The 18,315-nt window shown below is 41.1% G+C and overlaps 1 protein-coding gene across 20 annotated transcripts in view; it reads right to left on the bottom strand.

The window, feature by feature from the left end:
- The window catches only part of LOC106037701 (uncharacterized), a 479,206-nt gene that overhangs the window by 41,315 nt on the left and 419,576 nt on the right, over positions 1-18,315 (bottom strand). For 10 of the 20 annotated variants that reach the window (XM_067005321.1, XM_067005322.1, XM_067005327.1 and 7 more), the window contains exons 2-3: positions 3,270-3,415; positions 2,605-2,672 (exon numbers count right to left, since the gene is read on the bottom strand). In XM_067005321.1, coding sequence (XP_066861422.1) covers positions 2,605-2,672; positions 3,270-3,415 — 214 coding nt within the window. Of the gene's footprint in view, positions 1-2,604; positions 2,673-3,269; positions 3,416-17,706; positions 17,870-18,315 lie in introns of all 20 variants that reach the window. The other 10 variants (XR_010834890.1, XR_010834892.1, XM_067005331.1 and 7 more) reach the window with 2 other exon arrangements.

Here is an 18,315-nt window from a genome sequence, read left to right as displayed (position 1 = left end):
TCACAAGTGTAACAGTCTGCAATAAAATGTGGAACATTTTAAATGTAGCACAGTGATTAACCATGGGATTTCCATAATAATCATCGTTTAGCGAATGCACGAATAGATTATAAATGCAATATTGAAGCAAATAAATGACCTCTGACACAAAAAATGGCTTGCATTTCATATTACTTTACTTAGCTGCTCCGTCCTTCCCCCACAAAACAGAAGCGTTATTGACAAAATGTACTCTGGTAATTTAGTCTGTAGACTTAAAGAATGTGCAGCTCTGGGTAAAAATGAATTACGGGTTCTATTTGTAAGATGAGGAATGGCATGTAATAACTTAATGAACAGGAAGTTTATTAGTTGTTAAAGAGAGAACTAATGGAATGCATTGTTTATCAATCTTTTTTTCTTTTTTAACTTGAAGATGTTATTCAGGTGGGTAAGTGCCACATCCATTATGTGTTTGTTATCTTATTAATACAAATATGCTCTAAAGCATGTGCTAGATTCTCAAAAAGGTACAAAAATGTATCTCAGATTTTAATTTAATGTGTATTTGATCAGTGAGTTTTTCTCTATAATAACCCAAGTCATTACAATTTCTAGTCAGATATCTGGCCAGCAAAAAATTTCACTTGAACACAGGAGCTACCAGCTTACATCATCAGAGGTTGCAGCCCTCTGCTCCCTGTACATGCTGTATTCATCAAAATGGTGAAGGGAAATAAATGCACATGCTATCATGGTGACAGCCTTTTTTCAATAGCTGTTTAGTGCTCTATAGACACAAATACAAAAGGATGGTAACAAGAAACATGTAGAGAAACCACTCACATAAAATGTAAGGATCAAATCCTTGCCTGTTTGAGAAATTTCCTTCTCAACAGAAGTAAAGAATAGGGATTTATCTCAGCTACAGTTGCTCGTGGACTTGTTTATTTTGCATATTTGAATGATTTGCCTCAAAATTTTTTGGATCATGGTATGTATGTGTGAATATGCAAAATATTGTCAATAAAGTGATCTAAAATGTGTTATGATGCTTCTCTCAGTCTTAGCTGATATTATATCTTTATGAACACAACACAACAAATAGAATTGAGCCCTAGATAAATATATAACATATGTGCAGGTAACAAAAATAGACTGAGGGCAGGAAATTCAAGTCAATGTATATGAAGGTATAAGCAGAAAAAAGCAATAAAGTTCTGCACTATCAGCCCCAATATTTCATGTTCTGCATAGATCTTCAGGTAATTTTAACCCTGCAATGAATTTATCTGTTTGCTTTCATTCTCTATTCCAAAGATGAAAATAAGCAAAGAAGGAAAACCTGCATTAATCTGTGCGCTAGTAGGTTGTTGTGGGTGGGTCTTTTTTGCTATATTGTTTTGTCATACAGACAGCCCAGCAGCAGATGTCTTATGTATATTTAGCTGTATAAAGACCAGTCACAGCCACTCCACTCAAACAGGTAACAGGAATGCTACTGACATTAGAGCAATTCAATATATTTGTTTTCTTTACCAATTTACATTTCACCTCAGAAGCTCAATACAATGGGATTTTGAACCATTTATGCTGAGCACAACTGGAAGGCCAGTAATCCAGTTATTTGATTTTCTTGCTGAAGAGAACAGAAGTCCGGGAAAGCCGTCTTTCCCTCATGCTGGTGAGCAAGCTGCAGGCCTGCATTAGGCTTTAAGCTTCCTGTGTAAAACATACCCCAAGGGCAGCAGAAGGCCACTTAAATACAGCTTGGAGGGCATAAGTGGGACATGGCTGTGACACACTGGCTTTCTGCCCAGGAATAAATTTTCACCATTACCATCAAACACTCATCCCGAAGCTCTTATACTGAAATTAAATGCCATCTATCAAATGAATAAACAATAATAAATTAAAGCAGCGTGAGTAAATTAAAAAAATAAATTGCAGTAATTTATACTGCGGATCATCTATTCTGGATTGCTTTTCCAGACCGCACACCTCAGATTATCTTTGAAGGTTTTTTTCATTATTGTATTTTTGCATGTGTAAAATCCAATGCACAAATTGGATTTATTCACAACCTAGTCCACATATTAATAAAAATAGAGTTTTACATAGTATTTGCTTTTGTCATGCAAATAATTTTGTTTACTCCTGCTAGTCAGCAGAATCTGACTCACTTGGTACACAGGTTGAGTGCGTGAATTGTACTCAAAGATAAATTCAGACAACAAAAATGAAGCATGCGAAATGTTGCTTTAGATGCTTCATCTGGAACTGCGCTTTCTGGTTTAGAAAGTCAAGGATAACTTTGGCAGGCTTCAGGATTCAGGTAGCTGTGAAGTTAAAACGAATCAGTCCTTTTAAAGTGCTCAGAGGAATAGCAGGTTGTATTCTGGGAGAGATTTTGAAAAGGGAATTTTCAGTAAGCAGAATTTAATTACCTAACTGGAATTTTGCCATGATGCCCTGGCTAAACCTTCACTTTTTGTGAAGAAGAAAAAAAAAAAAATCAGGGAAAATTATTATGCTTTATCTGAACCATTCCTTTTATAGCAACAACTTCAGCCTTGCACTGGGATGGGACAGTATTATGAATAAGAGCAAAGGGAAACATCTCACCTGCTGAACATTAGTCTCATTTCCTGAAACAAGTTCACTCTTCCCAGGAGCTTCTTTCCCAACACTTCCTTAGGGTATGAAATAATTGGCTATTAAACAGTGTGTTCTTGACCCAAACAATGGAGCAGAAACCATGCAACACTTGTCATTATTACAAGAAGAGATAGAAGAGAAATCAGAGCTGATGTCTTGACTGAGCCCATCCTGAGCAAAACCTTCTCACTGCTGTTTACACAGGTTAAGTGCAGCCTGCAGCTGTCTTGATTTGGCTAGTTGAGACTCAGAGGGTTGGGTTGTACCTACATTTGTACCAGGGCAACAACAACAAAACAAAAAAAAAAGAGGAAAAAAGCAGGCAGAAAATGGGAGAAGGGAAACAGAAGGGCACAACTTCCTCCCTTTTCACATTTCTTTCCTGCCTGTTTGCCCTGCATTTATAGTGGGGCTGTGAGAAAGAAAGGCTGCCAGCAGTATAGCATCATATTGCTGGTATAGTGGGCAGCCCGTCTCACCTCAAGACAAAAGAGAAATTATGAAAAAGGTGTCTGCACAGTAATAAAAAAAAAAATGCAAAAATATTCCTTATCACCAATCCTGTACACAGTCTCCTGAACAAGTGATGGCTTCCTTTTTTTCCCTTGTAAGTGCAATCACCTGTAACCTACCGAAACCTCCGCAGGTCCCCCGTGGGCTGCCCCAAGCCTCAAGCTCTGGCAGGCAGCATGTCAGGCCAAGCTGCTGCGTGCAGGCTCCAAATACCACGCGAGGAGCGGATGAGGATGCTGGCGCGCGCGGAGGAAGTTCCCATGGCCTGGAAGGATGAAAACAACTTGTTAGTATGCAGCACACAGCACCCGAGGCTGAGACTGCTATTAATAAGTACTATGCAGAGGGCTCAGGTCATGGTTTTGTAAAATTCAGTGCACTTGGTACACCTGTAAAACAAAACACCAAAAATGCAGCTCAGCTCACAGAGCCGTCTGGGTGCAGCATGGTATAACTGAGGTGCTGAGGCAGCTGTCTTTGAGATGTCAGTGAGATACCTGCCCCTCCACGTCACGCTGTTTGTTACAACAGGAAAGGGCTGTGCAAGTAAATGTGTCTTTATGGAGCCGGTAGGGCTGTGGCACTGATCACTGGGCAGGACACACTGCTGGGTCATACTGGTTCGTAATGGGTCACAGTAAGTGCCTGCACACTAAGGCATTCATCGCAGGGACAAATGGGAGGTATGAGAGGTCCTGGGCAGGACCAGGATCTCGCTGGGGTCATAGCGATGTGGGGCACTAGCTGGGGTGCACAGACCCATGCCTTGGGACAGACAATAAGCCAGCTGCCAGTTTATGGGTCAGGATTAGAGGGCAGCCCAAGGAGACATTGGGCCCACATTGGGGTGGGCATCTGCTACCGACTGCCTGCTCAGGGAGAGCTAGATGTGAGTTGGAAGCGGCGTCACGCTTGCAGTCCATCAAGGGTCAGAGTACTCAAGCTACATCTAGTACTGCTAACGAAGTAGCAGAACACAGGCACACCATGAAATGCTCATGGTAGATCTTATTCTGACACTATCCACCTTAAAAAGAGGCTCTAAGCCTCTGTGCAAGCATGCTGCTGCCTTTCAAAGGACGGTTCATCTTCTGTCCTGCCAGGGTGTCCTGCAGCAGAAAACAATGGCTTCTGGCTCCTCCAGCCTTACCCTGTGGATCAGCTGGGTGTCCTGAATGTGTAACACCTGCAAACAGGACGCACTGACCGCAAATTCCAGGACAGCATTTCTTTTCACATGGGCAAAAAGGAGGTTGTGTGTGTAGGAGGTGTGTGCGCATGTACCTGCTTTAAATAAAGCTACCCCATGTTTCCAGGTTAGATTGCACTTTATTTCCAAAGCCTTTACACACCATATTCCCCAAAGTGTTTGAGTAGAAAGAAAGGGGATTGGAAAAAAATTACTGTAAATGGAAAGCTTCTGAAACAGGTATTTCAGCAGCTCATATGATTCCTCCGTTCCCAGCCTTATTGAGTGAAGGAGGCCTTCAAGATGGAGATAAGTGGTACTTAGCTCTAAGACAATACATTTTCATTGGCGATGAAAGACAAGACTGAAGCTGGAGGGGAAAAGTAGTATCCCCAGCAGTATGTTTCCCCACTTACCTCTGTGGCAGGAATCTCTCTGATTTTATTACAGCCCGAGTCCCCTATACCACAGAAGACGGCAGTCAGAGCTAGCTTTGCCTCGGTATAAGAACGGTCTTTACATGTCCTTATGGTGATGTGTTAATTCCCTCAGGACCTCTGAAAAGATTGTGCAGCAATCAGAAAATCCTGTAGTATCTCCTAGGGACATGGGGCCATTTCTAGAGAAACTGAGGGAGGAATTCTAATATATAGGGAATAGCTGGCAAGGATGCAGTTTAGCTGCAGGAGTCTTCCCTCCTCTGCTCTTTATAGCCTATACCTTCAAACAGAAATTAAGACCTTTAATATTCTTTAAACTGTATGGCAAACTGTTCAGATTCAGTGAGTGCCTCAGGATCTTGCCTCTCTACACACTTCCACACAGATACATGCCATCATTGCTTTGCTTATTCCATATTTCAGTAACTCTTAATTGCACGATGAGTTCTCTCACACTGCAGATTTATCTTCACTGAGCTAACTTTTGATCTCGGGCATTAGCTCTGATCAGCACTAAGGCAGACACGGTCTATCCAATTAGCAGGTGGCAGCCCCAGAAGCTCACGACACAGCACTTCTGTTACTCTGCCTTCCAGGAGCTTTGACCTCAACAGACACACTTGGTGAACCTGGCCGTGTTATTTTGGCTGCCTACCTCAGCTCATCTGCTTGGATGGCATTTTGCCTGTTAGCAAGGTAATACACTGCTTTCAGGAGATGCCAGAAAAGGAGGGGTTTACATCCATAACTTGCTAAGCTGTGTTAAAATAGCTTTCTTCTGACATTGAGCAATTACACAAAGCATCTTGACTTTCTCTTTATACAAGTGACTCATTACCAGGCATTCCCTTGTATGGAATCCAAACTACTTGTTTTCCAGCATCTGCAAAAACAAGTATATGTTTCAAAGCAGAATGGTTTTGTGCTCTTTGGAGGCTGCTCTAACATTGATGATGACAAAGAATCTCTTTTTCATTACACAGTTAAAGCTGGGGCAATGACCATCTTCTTCACTGATTTCCCACGCCTATGGCAAAGGAGTCTGAGTGACTGTCGAGGTTCCTGGGCACTGCACTGATACCACCAGCAGTACTGTATTAAATGTCACATAATCCTGGCAGTCTGTTTTGCTGGCAGTTTCAAAGCCATGGGGAGAATCCACGACTCAGCCACCATTAAAAGCCACTAGTTAGTTATGAACACTCCTACCTCACTGTATTTGTACCTCCAGGTAATCTGTTCGTGTCTGTTTGTGTCAAATGATGCCCATTTGCTTTGACGTGGCAGAACACCAAAGCTATGAAAACAAGGAGAGTGCCAAGCCTTGAGAGTGCTCTGGGAGTTGGCTGAAATGAATAAACTTTCAAGATGTTCCTGGATGCCCGAGGATGTGTCAAATGAGGCTGTGCTAAAACGATCTCAAATCTTAGATGACATCAGGTGTGAACTGCCTAAGTGTGAAGAGAACACTGCAGCAGAACCATCCATTGGCCCCGTTCATGAACTCTTTTGTAGCTACTCAGCATTTGCCTCAGTTAAGGATCCAAAGCAAAGCTGATCACAAGCGATTACAAGGAACTAAAGTCTTACATGCTCAGAAATGGTTTCAGCCTGCCTCTTTGGCACACCAAATCTGTGCTTGCAAAACAGAGGCTAGAGTGGAAAAGCAGATCTCTTGGCTATAGTAAAAGTCAAGATAATTTCTGAAGGTAACACTAAGTGTATGTCATTTATTCATCACCTCAAGTCAGTCATTAGCACTGAAACCCAAAGGTGACCATGCAAATAGAGCACCACAACATCTCAGAAAAATGCAAGAACCTGTGTTCTTATATTAAGTCCCACTCGTTTGCCTTTGCCCAGCTGGGAATCACCACACTGTGACTGTCAGGGTCCTTAGCAGGACACGACATAGGGCTAATGGCAGAAGACCGAGTTACATTGCCACTAGGGCCAAAGAAGCAGGACAAAAGATGTATTGGTATCTCCTGGTTATCAACAGACCCAATAGCTACAAAACAGAGAGCATCCCTGTGGCTGCAGAGATTCCCAACACAAGAAACAAATTCCAAGAAACAAAGCAAAGTGCAGCATGCAGAAGCTCATAAACATCGAGACAACAGCTTACTTCAGCGTAACACTAGGACAATTAGCTTCAGCACTGTTTTACACTGACATGGCTTCCAGTTCCAGCATTTGACTATTCCTGATAGCCCAGGAGTCTCCAAGCTGTGCTCCTAAAAAGGAGTTGCCCCATTTTTCTTTTGCACTCCCACAGCAGTCTCTCCTCTGTGCCTCTTCCAGTTTGACTCTTTTTTTTTTTTTTTAATGTGATTGATCAGAAGTCTATCTTGTCAGTCTCTCTGTTCAGTCCTGCTCTTGCCAGGCATTTTACATTCAGTACAACAGATCTAAAACCTAGAGCTGAGATGAGAAGAAGGAGATCACAGGAATAGAAAAAAAGGATCAGGAAGAAAATCCTGCAGTCCATTCAGAACACCACTCTTTCATGACTGATGTGTGTTGTGTAGCAACAGTAAAGAAGCCACAAAAAACTGCCTTAAACTAACAAGGAGGAAGGAACATCATTAGAATGAGAAGAGCCATATGATTGTTGAAATTACAGTGAACTTGCTCAAGCCACCACATGCCTGGGTTATTGATACGGGTTTAGAGAAGAGAATACGCAGTACTCTTAAAAGGATGTGAGGACAAGGGTTCAAAGGGAACACAACACAGGGAAACCTGGAATGGGGAGGACCAGGAATGCAACTTCTTGCACCCACAAAATCAATTCAACTACAGTTGAATAAAAGAACAAGCTGACGTCTCCCTCCTACATTACATACTCTTCCTTATGTATACTGGCATAAGAAGGGTAAGAATGAGAAATAGCTCTATTTTCAACCACACACCAAAAAAAAAAAAAAAAAGTCGAGGACATACACAAAAGAAATTGACTGACTCCAGTCAACAGTTTGCTAAATCGACTGCCTCAAACTTAGCATGGTCTCCTGCAAAAGGACTGGCTGTGCTGGCAGCAAGGAAGACTTTGAAAGCCCTGTTTGGGTGTACAGAAGTGATTTTTCCACTGGCACATTTCTACCAGCAGGTCACTTGACTACTGATACTATATGAATACAAGGAGAATATTTTCATGCAGCCAAAGGCAGCTTTCCAAGCACAGTTCAAAAGAAATAGGTTATTTACAGTTCTGAATCTACAGGAGGGTCCACAGCAAGTACATTAGGGGAGTCTGGAAAACTTGGTTGCTAAATCCACCACCTCCACCAAAGACTTTTTCAATGGTTATAACCTGAACTATTTTCAAATAGTTCAAATAGTTTCAAATAGTTCAAATAAATACCTTTCTTTATTTTCCAAATACAATGTAACCAACTGAAAATCAAATTTTCCTTTAGTGCCCATGCAGTGAATAATATTAGTGCTCGGTTAAATATGAATAAAGATTAACTGTATGGCTCATATTAATATATAGGAAGATCTGATGCATAAATGTTAACACAATGTACCAGCACAGCGTTCATTTTAGTTTAAAATCAGAATTAGTAGAATCTGTCTATCAAAATGGTTTTTAATAAACTCAAAAGTACATGGTATTTTTCCTTTAAAGGGAAAAGCATATATGAATACGCCAACAGAGATGAAGGTAATTATAAAGGCTCCTAAAGATAGGAAAAAAAAGACAGGGAAAACAACTTCAGTTAATTCTCCTTTTCAGGATCTAATTAACCTTAAAAACTGCGAGGCTTCAGCCTTTCCCATGCATTTCAATGAAATGGAGAATGTCCCATGCTACAAACTACAGGTCTGATTTAATGGAGTTTTGACTGAGGATAAAGACAGAAGAGTCAGTCTGTGGTACCCTCTCTTCGCACTGAAAAGTGTCCAATTCCAAAGGCAAATGCACTCAACTCAGTCATCCCAATTAAAGTGTCGGCTGCTATTCAGCATAAGCAAAGATAGCACAAAGAATCCAAAAGAATCGGTCATTATGGCATATTTACAAAGGCACCACAGAAATTCACATTCACTAGAGACAGCCAAGGAAAATACACGTTATTTAAACAAACATATGTGCATAAATATATGTACATATGTACACATACAGAGCTCCCCCACGCCCCATATATCACATAATAAAATTATATAAAAAGGAGAAAATCCCTTTGCTCTCTCTAGGTCATTCTCTCAAATCTTTTGTGTATAAAAAATAAGTGGAACTACTGCTGAAGCTGCAGTATCTGGCTGCTGAAACGGTATCTTTTTGCTGGAAGTAAAAAGCGTTAAAAAAGACAAAATTCAAGGACCCATTTCTTCATGGGTGTCTATAACAACTCATCTAATATGCAGAGCACACAGAAACCCTGATCTTACGCTGATGTCAGCCTGGCATAACCCCGCATGCCTCTAGAGGAATTTCTGTGCTGAGATCAGGACCCAGCCCGATGCCGAGCGGGTCATACCCTGCAGTGGTGCCAGGCACAGATCTCCCACTGACATCTCTGGAGGTTGTGCATGAGCGCTAGTGGCAGTCCATTAGATTCAGGTCAAGTCATCTGAAAAGCTCCAGCTTCCCTCCTTCCCAAATGCCTACCAATGACGGTATTTTTATCAGAAAGAATGAGAGGGAGAGTTCCCTGCCAAAGGTTATCTCCAAGTTCATACTGTGTGTCCTTACGCTGCCACAACCAATAAATCGCTAACAGCCATCTGTAGTAACCAGGCTTCCCTGGGACCAATTTTGTGGGGCCGGCACGAATTTGTGCAGGCTGCTGCAAGCAGGGCTAGCACCACAGCTCTTTGTGGCCATGGCCAGCCTCTAAATGTTTTTGAAACAATCCTTTGAAGTTCAGATTTCGAGAACAAAAGCAACACAGACAATTGGAGTATGCTCAGAAAGAATGAAACTCATCCAAAGGAGCAGGGCACATTCCCAGAGTCTCCGCACTGGCTTCAAAGGCCCCACAGATGGGCAGCAAATGCTCTGCCCCTCTCAGCCTCCCTGAGGAGCATCAGAACTGATGCTAGGACCCACTGAAGGAGCCACTTCAGGGATTTCAGACTAAGTGGATGTTTGTGCCCACACAGAATGAGCTTCACCCACTACTGCCCCCATTTTGAGGATCAAAATGACTGGGGGGGGCTGCACTGTAACACTGCGGCCTCCCCATAGTGGGTGTGAAAGTCATTTCAGACTCCTCCAATTTGAGAGGAAATTCACTCCAAAAAGGTAACACAAGACATTGCTAAAGTCCTTCTTAAGCCCTTGAAGACCCTCCTCAGTTTCCTGTGCAACAGATGACATGGGTTTGAAATACATGGGAAAAAATGGCACACAGCCCATGTTCTTGTACTTGGCATAGTGGTGCACTTTGTGCCCTTTTTATCCTTTATAAAGCCAGATGACCCAGGCAAGCAGCAGGACGCCACCCCAAAGCACGATTATTTTAGAGCTTCAATTTATTTTTGGGGATATCAAAATTTATGACAATTACTAAAGCAAATTGATTAAACCTTAAGCATAAACACACAGTGATAGAGAAGCTGTTTTGCTGGCATGCCAAGGAAGCATCTATTTGCAAAGTACGTGGCAATATCAAAGAGCTCTCTATTGATTAAACTTTGAAAATAAAATTGCACCACTTATCATATGCTGTTTGCAAAAATGCCAATCATTATAATACTCACATAAGCATACTGTGTGTTCCCCCTGAACTCGTTACATTCATTACTAAGACTCTATCCTAGGCTGCCTACATGTGGAAAAAATATCTTTCAGATAACACATTAACATTCATAACCAGCATTTAAAGCAGTGCATGGTGCCATCTCAAAAGATAATGGTGTTGTCAGCACTTCCAGTGTAAGCCTCATTTCAGGGGATGGAGACAGGGAGTGGCAACACTATTTCAGCTATTTTAAATGACACCAACAAAGAAGCCTGACATACAAGTTGTCAATCTAATTGTACATATCTTTCAGAGGTTCTTCCTTCACCTCCACATTAAGTTTTAAAAAATAGTGAAATTCTCAGTCTATTATTGTGAACCACCTGGCAAGTGCTATCATTCTGCTTGCGCATACAGCATCCTTTACAATTATAATTCAAGATGTAAACCTTCATATTACAAAAGCTTTTAAGGTATCAAACAAAAATGACACGACCACTTTCTCACAGGTATACTCACACTCATCAAAAGAAAGAAACAGATAAGCAAAACAATAGGTAACAATACAACAATGAGGGCTTGGTCCATGAATCGTGTTATTAGCTGTTCCTGCAGTACCAAAACACTAATAATACTGAATACAAAAATCGATGACAAAATGGGTAAAAATAACAACAACTAAAAGTTATTTTGGGGGGGAGAAATTTGTAGGTGCAATGCTTTTGAGCCCAATCCTGCTACAGATAATTACAGTGTAAGGTATGATTTGCAAAAGGAGAGGCATTAGCTGTCGATGGTATTGTATTCTGTCAAAAACAACATTTTTTTTGTATTAGTGTGTGTATATATATAAAGTAAAAAAGCAGTTGTTGTAAGGGAAGAGAGGCTTCAGAAGGCCATGACAGCTGTGGAAGATAAACTATTTCAATGCTTATACTTGAGATGATCAGGCCCATTGACCAGTTCATAGCCAAACGGAGGATGAGGTGGGAACAATCTCATCCCTATATAATTCCAAGTGCATTAGTATCACCAGCTAGAAATACAAAGTCAAACACTTCTATGTGCAAAAGCGACAACAGGATTTCAAGTTAGAAAGCTCAAATGCTAACCAGTGTAGTGACTGCAAAGCAAAAATACTATGGAGCAAATATGTGCATAAACATTGTTACCCACAATTTTCAAGAGTCCTCACCAATTCAATAGTTAATTGCCAAAGACAGCTGAGCTGTCCTTTTCTCTATCAGCTTCCCTTGCTCCTCAGTCATGAAATGGACATTAAAGGCTCCTGCTGTGCAAAGGATTTTATTGCTTTACAGAAAAAAAGACCGCCTATTTAACATATTCAGGTTTCCCCTGGCATTCAGGCTGGAAGTGAGATACCCAAATGTCTTCAGCATTCTGGACCCCAATGACCACAATATAAAGTTGAATATTACCATAATCTCTTCCCCTTCTGTTGTCCCTTCAGTTCTGGTGCCATGTTCGGCACATCTCTAAACTCTGCTTTGAAATGAATTTAACAAGACAGAGCGAGCTCTGAGAATGTCCGGGAAAAAAACTTCAGGCCCAGGTAAGCTCCAATGTTAAAAATCGGGATATCAATTAATTTTAAGCATCATCCAAATTTGGTCACCGTCAATAGGGAGGAGACTCTGGATATGGCCATTTATATCTGAGCACCTAAATCTTACCATAAAATGCCATAATAGACACAAGATTTTTTGTGTCTGTATTTGTGTGTGTAAAATTCCCAGAGCAGAAGTCACAGTTGAAATCCAGGCCCCATGAAGACAAAGGGAGATCGGTCAGAATTCTAGGTCAGGAATTTATGCATGCTTGTATTGTGTTTTGTGCAATAACAGTTCTGGGAGCTACTTTAGATGCTAAATTAATTTTAAGGTTTCCTTGGAGTCTGAATTTCTTTATTTGAAGTGGTTCTCCCCAAGATATAAATGCAACCACAACTCTTCTATGTTCCAATTGTCTCTTCAATTTCTGCTCATGACACTTCGAGTTATTATACATCATGCTTCAAAGTCATCATTTGTAACAGACCGTCCTCCACAAAGAGAAATACTATAGGGTAGCTTTCAGATAAATGACTACTGTTCAGAGATAGCAAAGTTTCTGCCTAAAGTGATGTGGGAAAGACTGAAGGAAAACAGGGATTTTTTTTTTCTCTAGCAGAATAAAATCCTTATTTTCTCAGAGACTTAAATTTTCCTATCATATGAATGCCAGAACAGAAGCCACCTTTTCCTGAAAGCTACATCACTGTTTTTTTCTTTTGTTCTGACTTATATCCCCCTTTTCAGAGATGAACTACTTGCCTTTTTGGTGTAATTTCTTTTCGTTCGACTCAAGGCAGCTTCTTGGCCTGCACTGTATTTAGTAAGCCTTGTCCCCAGTAGCCATAAGCTAGCTTCACGTGTGACACCAGAAACCACCACCTCAGCCCACAACCTCTTTTGCACCTAGGTAATTTTACACGATGAAGTACTCACGTTGATCCTATGCATAACCAAGACCTTGAACAAGCCCTACAAATAGTGGTAAATGTCTGATCTAAAAACATTTGCCTATCATACAGCTATCCCAATCATTACCATTTGATGTTGCAGGAGACTGCAAACAAGGCAAATGCTTATGAACAGCCAGACATATACACGTACTGTATACATACATAAAGGACAATTACAGTTCTATTAGAAACCAGACGGCAAGCACAAAAGCCAACGAGTGCCCAACTGCCCACAGACATCTCATGGAATGAACTTAAAGGAAAGAACTTTTGGGAACACATGGGAGTCTGAACAGATACTCAGGTTTTTCTGCTCTCTACGGAGCAAATACAGAAATATGTGACCTCTGTGCGTCATGACAATTCAATGACATGCCTCTCATTCTGAACGTGGAATATGAAATGCTCACTGTGAACTGCTCAAAAATAATCCCCAGGCCATGATTATTCATAGAAATTATTTGGTGAGTAATTTCAATTAAATAAATTCAAGGAAACAAGAAAAATAGGCTAAACCAATAGACTGCATTATTTATGATGAATAATTCATCTGGAGGAACTCCCCCTCCCACCTTTGCATAAAGCCAGCTCAAGGCTTAGGGCACTGAAGTCCCACTTAAGCCCTGTTTTGAGGTCTTAATTGGGGACTTTCATGATGAATCACTCTGGGCTGGCCATCTGCCCAGGACTGAATTTCACCCATTGCTCCTGCTCCTCACATATTGTTAGATACACCATTAGCACAGTGGGATTTGGATTCTTTTAACTGTACTTCCATAAAAATCATGATATGGAGAAAGTTCATTATGTTTCTTTCACTGCTAATAAATAAAGGGAAGAAACCTCTCCTATCAACCCATCAGACTTTCAACAGTGAACATTCAGTGTACCCATACATCAACTGCTTTTTGCAAAGGTGAGTCCCATTACTAAGGCATTGCACTCAATAAAACAAGAAGACCTGACAACTTCAGCAAGATTCCCTGAATGACTAAAAACATTTGCGCCCATTTGCACTTTCATGATGGGATATTTCCAGTTAAAAACATTCACAGAATGTAATGTAGATTATGACTCTGAGGAAATATAAAAAAATTGCACTTATAAATCGTAGTGGTAAATATTACTGTAGACATTCACTCGTTTGAAATGAAAGACATATCCACTGTTGTTTTAGGGATGGAAAAAAAACTTTCCTTTTTTTGCTTTTGATGCTCAGCAATGTCAGCACAGAATCTCTCTCTTTGGAAAGATTCATCTCACTGTCCCTATCAGAGAAAAGGATCCACTGACATGATGAATCAAAGCACTTCCAAAAATATTTGACCCACTCAATTAAGTAAGACATATGTATGTGCTTTTAAGTTACACATTTGTTCAAAGATCTGATCCAAAGCCCACTGAAGTTCTTCCCACTGAAGCAGGAGTCCTTCCACTGACACCAAAGGGCTTTGGCTCAGACATACTACTTTGCTGAATAGCAATGAACACATCCATAAATATCAACTGTCTAACAGTACTTTGCTGGGTTCCATGCTAAATGGAGTGTGTGTACAAAGGCAGGGGAGACTGGTTTTTCTATGCAAGAATTAAAAAAAAATTGAACCAAAGCTAAAACAAAAAGCAGTCTTAATCACCCAGAGGCGAGTGATTCTGTCTGTATCCCCAGTGTGGAGGCTACCTGGGATTCTTTTTGACAGGCATTTTCTATAACAAATTTCCTGCTGAAACTGACATTACAGCTCAGAAAATATGCGTCTAATTTTTAAGAAAGTCAGGATTCCACATTAATAACACAAAACATCAGAAACTGATAGTTTTACTGCTGTGTTTTTCACCACCAGTGTAAAATCCTGCTGTGCTGACACAAAACAGATTACCCCAGATATACTGAAACAAATCATGGTGAAGTCTCTTTGAAAAAAAAAATTATCCTAAAATTAGATAACCGTTCTCAACAATGTGTATCCTTGGCTAGGATTTGAGTCCTTGCAGGAAGCAGCAATCGAAGGAAGAATTACTAAGCATGTTGACTTCAAGTCATATTTCATTAAATTATTTTATTTATACAGTAGGTAAGAATGAAGTGTCAGTAAACAATATTCTGAAGCAGCCCATGACCCTCCAGATGCCTGAATGGCTGGGGGAAATGGAGCTAAAAATGCATCTGGAAATGAAGGAACATCATTACAGGTAATAGCAAAGGCCATTACCGACTGCCAGCAAACTGCAGCTCGGTAGATACCGCACATAAAGAAGCCCCCGTCACTCAGGTGCCCCTCTGCCCACAGGCTGGAGCACCCACTGGCTCTCCTTCCTCGGAGGCTTTGCCACAAGCATCCCTCTCCTCTGCCCCTCTGGGAAACACATCGCACCAGTTCACTGTGTCTGTGCTAACTGATGGGCAGGGATGGACGCCAAGGCCGCAGAGGGCAGAGACTGCCAGCTGCTTCCTCCCTGGCCTCTATACTCACCCTCCTCGCCTTGCCCTTCCCTTGCCCAAAGGCAGCCAGTGAAAGCCAGAGTCTCCTTCTTCGCCCTCTCCTTTACAGCACACTTTCCAGTGCTGCTGGATGATCTAAAAGCTTGGATTACAAGTAACAATTATTTTGCATGCTGCTCACTGCTAAATCTGGAAACTGTTTATTTCCTTAATAATCACTTTTAAGTGAGGCACAAAAATATCCCACTTACAGTATAGGAAAGATTCCAGAAATGTAGATACTCATGGAAAATGTCTCCAGCTACAAATAGGCACACATACACGCACAGGCATACAGGGAAACATCCCCTCAGAAAGTAAGCCTACAGGGAACTTGTTGACTAGCAATGAAGACTATGTCAGAACCCTGAGCTGACATGGAGTAGGCATCTTGTGTTATGCAGTTCAGGATCGCAGGATAAGGAACACGAAATCACTAAACACCTAAATCTACAAATTCCACCACGCTAGTCACCATGTTTTGTTCACAAAAATCAATATTGGTATCTATTTATACTACAGGAATAAATCCCTCCTTACCCTCTACCAGCACCTGATTTATCTTGATAGTTTCTAATGATCAGTACAGCTTAAATCCTTCCCTCCACCCAATTCACAAGGGTTTTTGCTTAGCATGTGTTTCATTCTTTTCCATAAGCCCTTTGATGGATATATTAGTGCCTTCTTCATTTATAAAAAGAGAAATAGAAACAGATAAATTGATAAAGATATGTGAGAAGTGTTTAGCATCCATCTGTAGATAAAATGTGGAGAAAGAAAAAGACCGCCACATTTCCAGGCTTATTCTGCTATTCTGCTCCTTGATATTTACTCTCACAGAAGGACAACAGCATGATGTGTGCTAGGCAGTAAGGGTAATGATCTGTGCCAAATTTTATGCGCTTATGCTTCATGCCGTGGTTTGGCATTTTTTTTCCTGCCAGCAGATAGATGAAGTGGTGGCTTTTAGGACCATGAGGGAGTCAAAAGCTGCCCTGGCCTATATAATAGCACAGGACTGAGGCAGACTCTTTGAAGTTGGTTTGGACTGGTGTCAAACAAGTACTTTGTTTATACCTGCACCGGAGCAGTCTGTGAGTGTCCCCATGGGAAACAGGTAGGGGATAATTAAGAGCTCTTCATCAAACAGACAAGGATATTACAAGGATAAAAATTTCAAACTGATGGTAGCCAGATGCAGAGTTGTAGAGAAAGCACAATTTTTTACCAGTGGGAGATGAAAGCTAATGGAACAATTTACCAAACATTGTGGTAGATTCTCATCACAGGCAATTGCTAAGATATGCCCGGATACGTTATTGGTTTTCCAGGGCTTTTTGTTTTGTTGTGTGGGGTTTTTTTTTTGTTGTTGTTTTGTTTTTTCCTTAGGAGGTATGATCTAATTTAAGGATGAATTAATTCCAATTTAGCTGATGGCCTTCGTTATGCAAGATCCTAAAGTCACAATGGTTTCTTTAAGCCTTATAACCTACAAATCTGTAAGTTTATGTCTGTAAGTTAAAAGTCTTCATAACTTTGCTCCAGAAGGAGCATGACAAAACACAGTGAAGTAACTGGGGAAGAAGAAACCTTCACAATGCTCACAAACCAGGTGTAGGACTGTGTTTTCTCAAAGCCTTGCAGACTGCTGTATCAGCCTGCCTCCTGGCCTCCCACTTCTGGAAGCTCCCAGACAGTCACGGCCTGAAAATGCTCCTGCATTCACCACACAAAATAAAGCAGGTGGGGAAGAAAGCTGTTCTTTTATATCCTGTGTTTTTAATTGAAGGGATTATAAAACACTTTGGGCATGCTGAGGAATCATGACTTTGTTCCTAAATAAAAAGCTGTAGCTATTTTTTTTTAAATCCCTGTTTTTCCTCCTACAACAGTGGTTATTATATGCATACATTTGCAGTGTAATGGAATCAGTATCATCTCTGTGTATTATTACTGTTGCAATCCCTTAACATGCTGTTCCTTCCATCCCACATGAATCTGGTAATTACTGCTGAGGCATGCCATGTGTACACCTTCCCTTCCCAGGCAGCATCAGCAGTTACCACAAACACATTTCCCATGTACTAGTAAACACAGGCAAGTGTAACGCTGTATGCTGTCCCACGAGCCAGTTCCAGGTCATGGTCCTTGCTCACCAGAAAGCCGCACATCAATGAAACTCACAGACATGTACATTGTCAGATGAGACAAAAATGCAGTGGACTTACTTCTGCCTTCAGCTTTTGCTGTGTGTTGGAGTGAGCCCTGAGAGTGCTGGCAATGCTGTGCGGGGCTGTGCGGTGAGATGAGTTGAAGGCAGGTTACAGGAACACGTGTGTGCCTCTGTGTGCGTGACCACATGGGCAAGCATGTGCATCAATGTGCTCCCTTCTACAAAATAAAACAAAATCAACCTGGGCCTACTTTTGACTTCTCCTTTTAGGCTCATGCCCCTTCCCTGTGTTACAAAGACCTGAACATAAGATTTGGTATGTTCTGTAACTAGTCCAATTTTGCTCTCCTAACACCATATTCTAACGCTTAAAGAGAAATCAAATGTAAAACAAGCAAAAAATCTTGCAGCAAAATAATCTGGCTGCTGATGCATTAGTGTTGTAAAACTCCAGATCTGCTACAGAGATCTCCCCTGATCTTAGCTAATTTTGCTCTGAATTCAGCTGGACAAACAGCATTTGCACGGAGCAGCTCTGATCACATATTAAAATCCCAATCTTGTTGAAATTCACACAGCAGCACCCCAACAGCGTGCTCCAGAGCAGCAATGCTCCTGCGACCTCACCAAATTTTAAGTAGGGAAGTTGCAGCTGCTCCAATCC

The sequence above is a fragment of the Anser cygnoides genome, chromosome 13, assembly GCF_040182565.1.
Source record: "Anser cygnoides isolate HZ-2024a breed goose chromosome 13, Taihu_goose_T2T_genome, whole genome shotgun sequence".
In the NCBI taxonomy this organism is placed as follows: domain Eukaryota; kingdom Metazoa; phylum Chordata; class Aves; order Anseriformes; family Anatidae; genus Anser; species Anser cygnoides.
The sequence above is the reverse complement of the archived record's forward strand: the minus strand, read 5'-3'. Positions and strand labels throughout refer to the sequence as shown.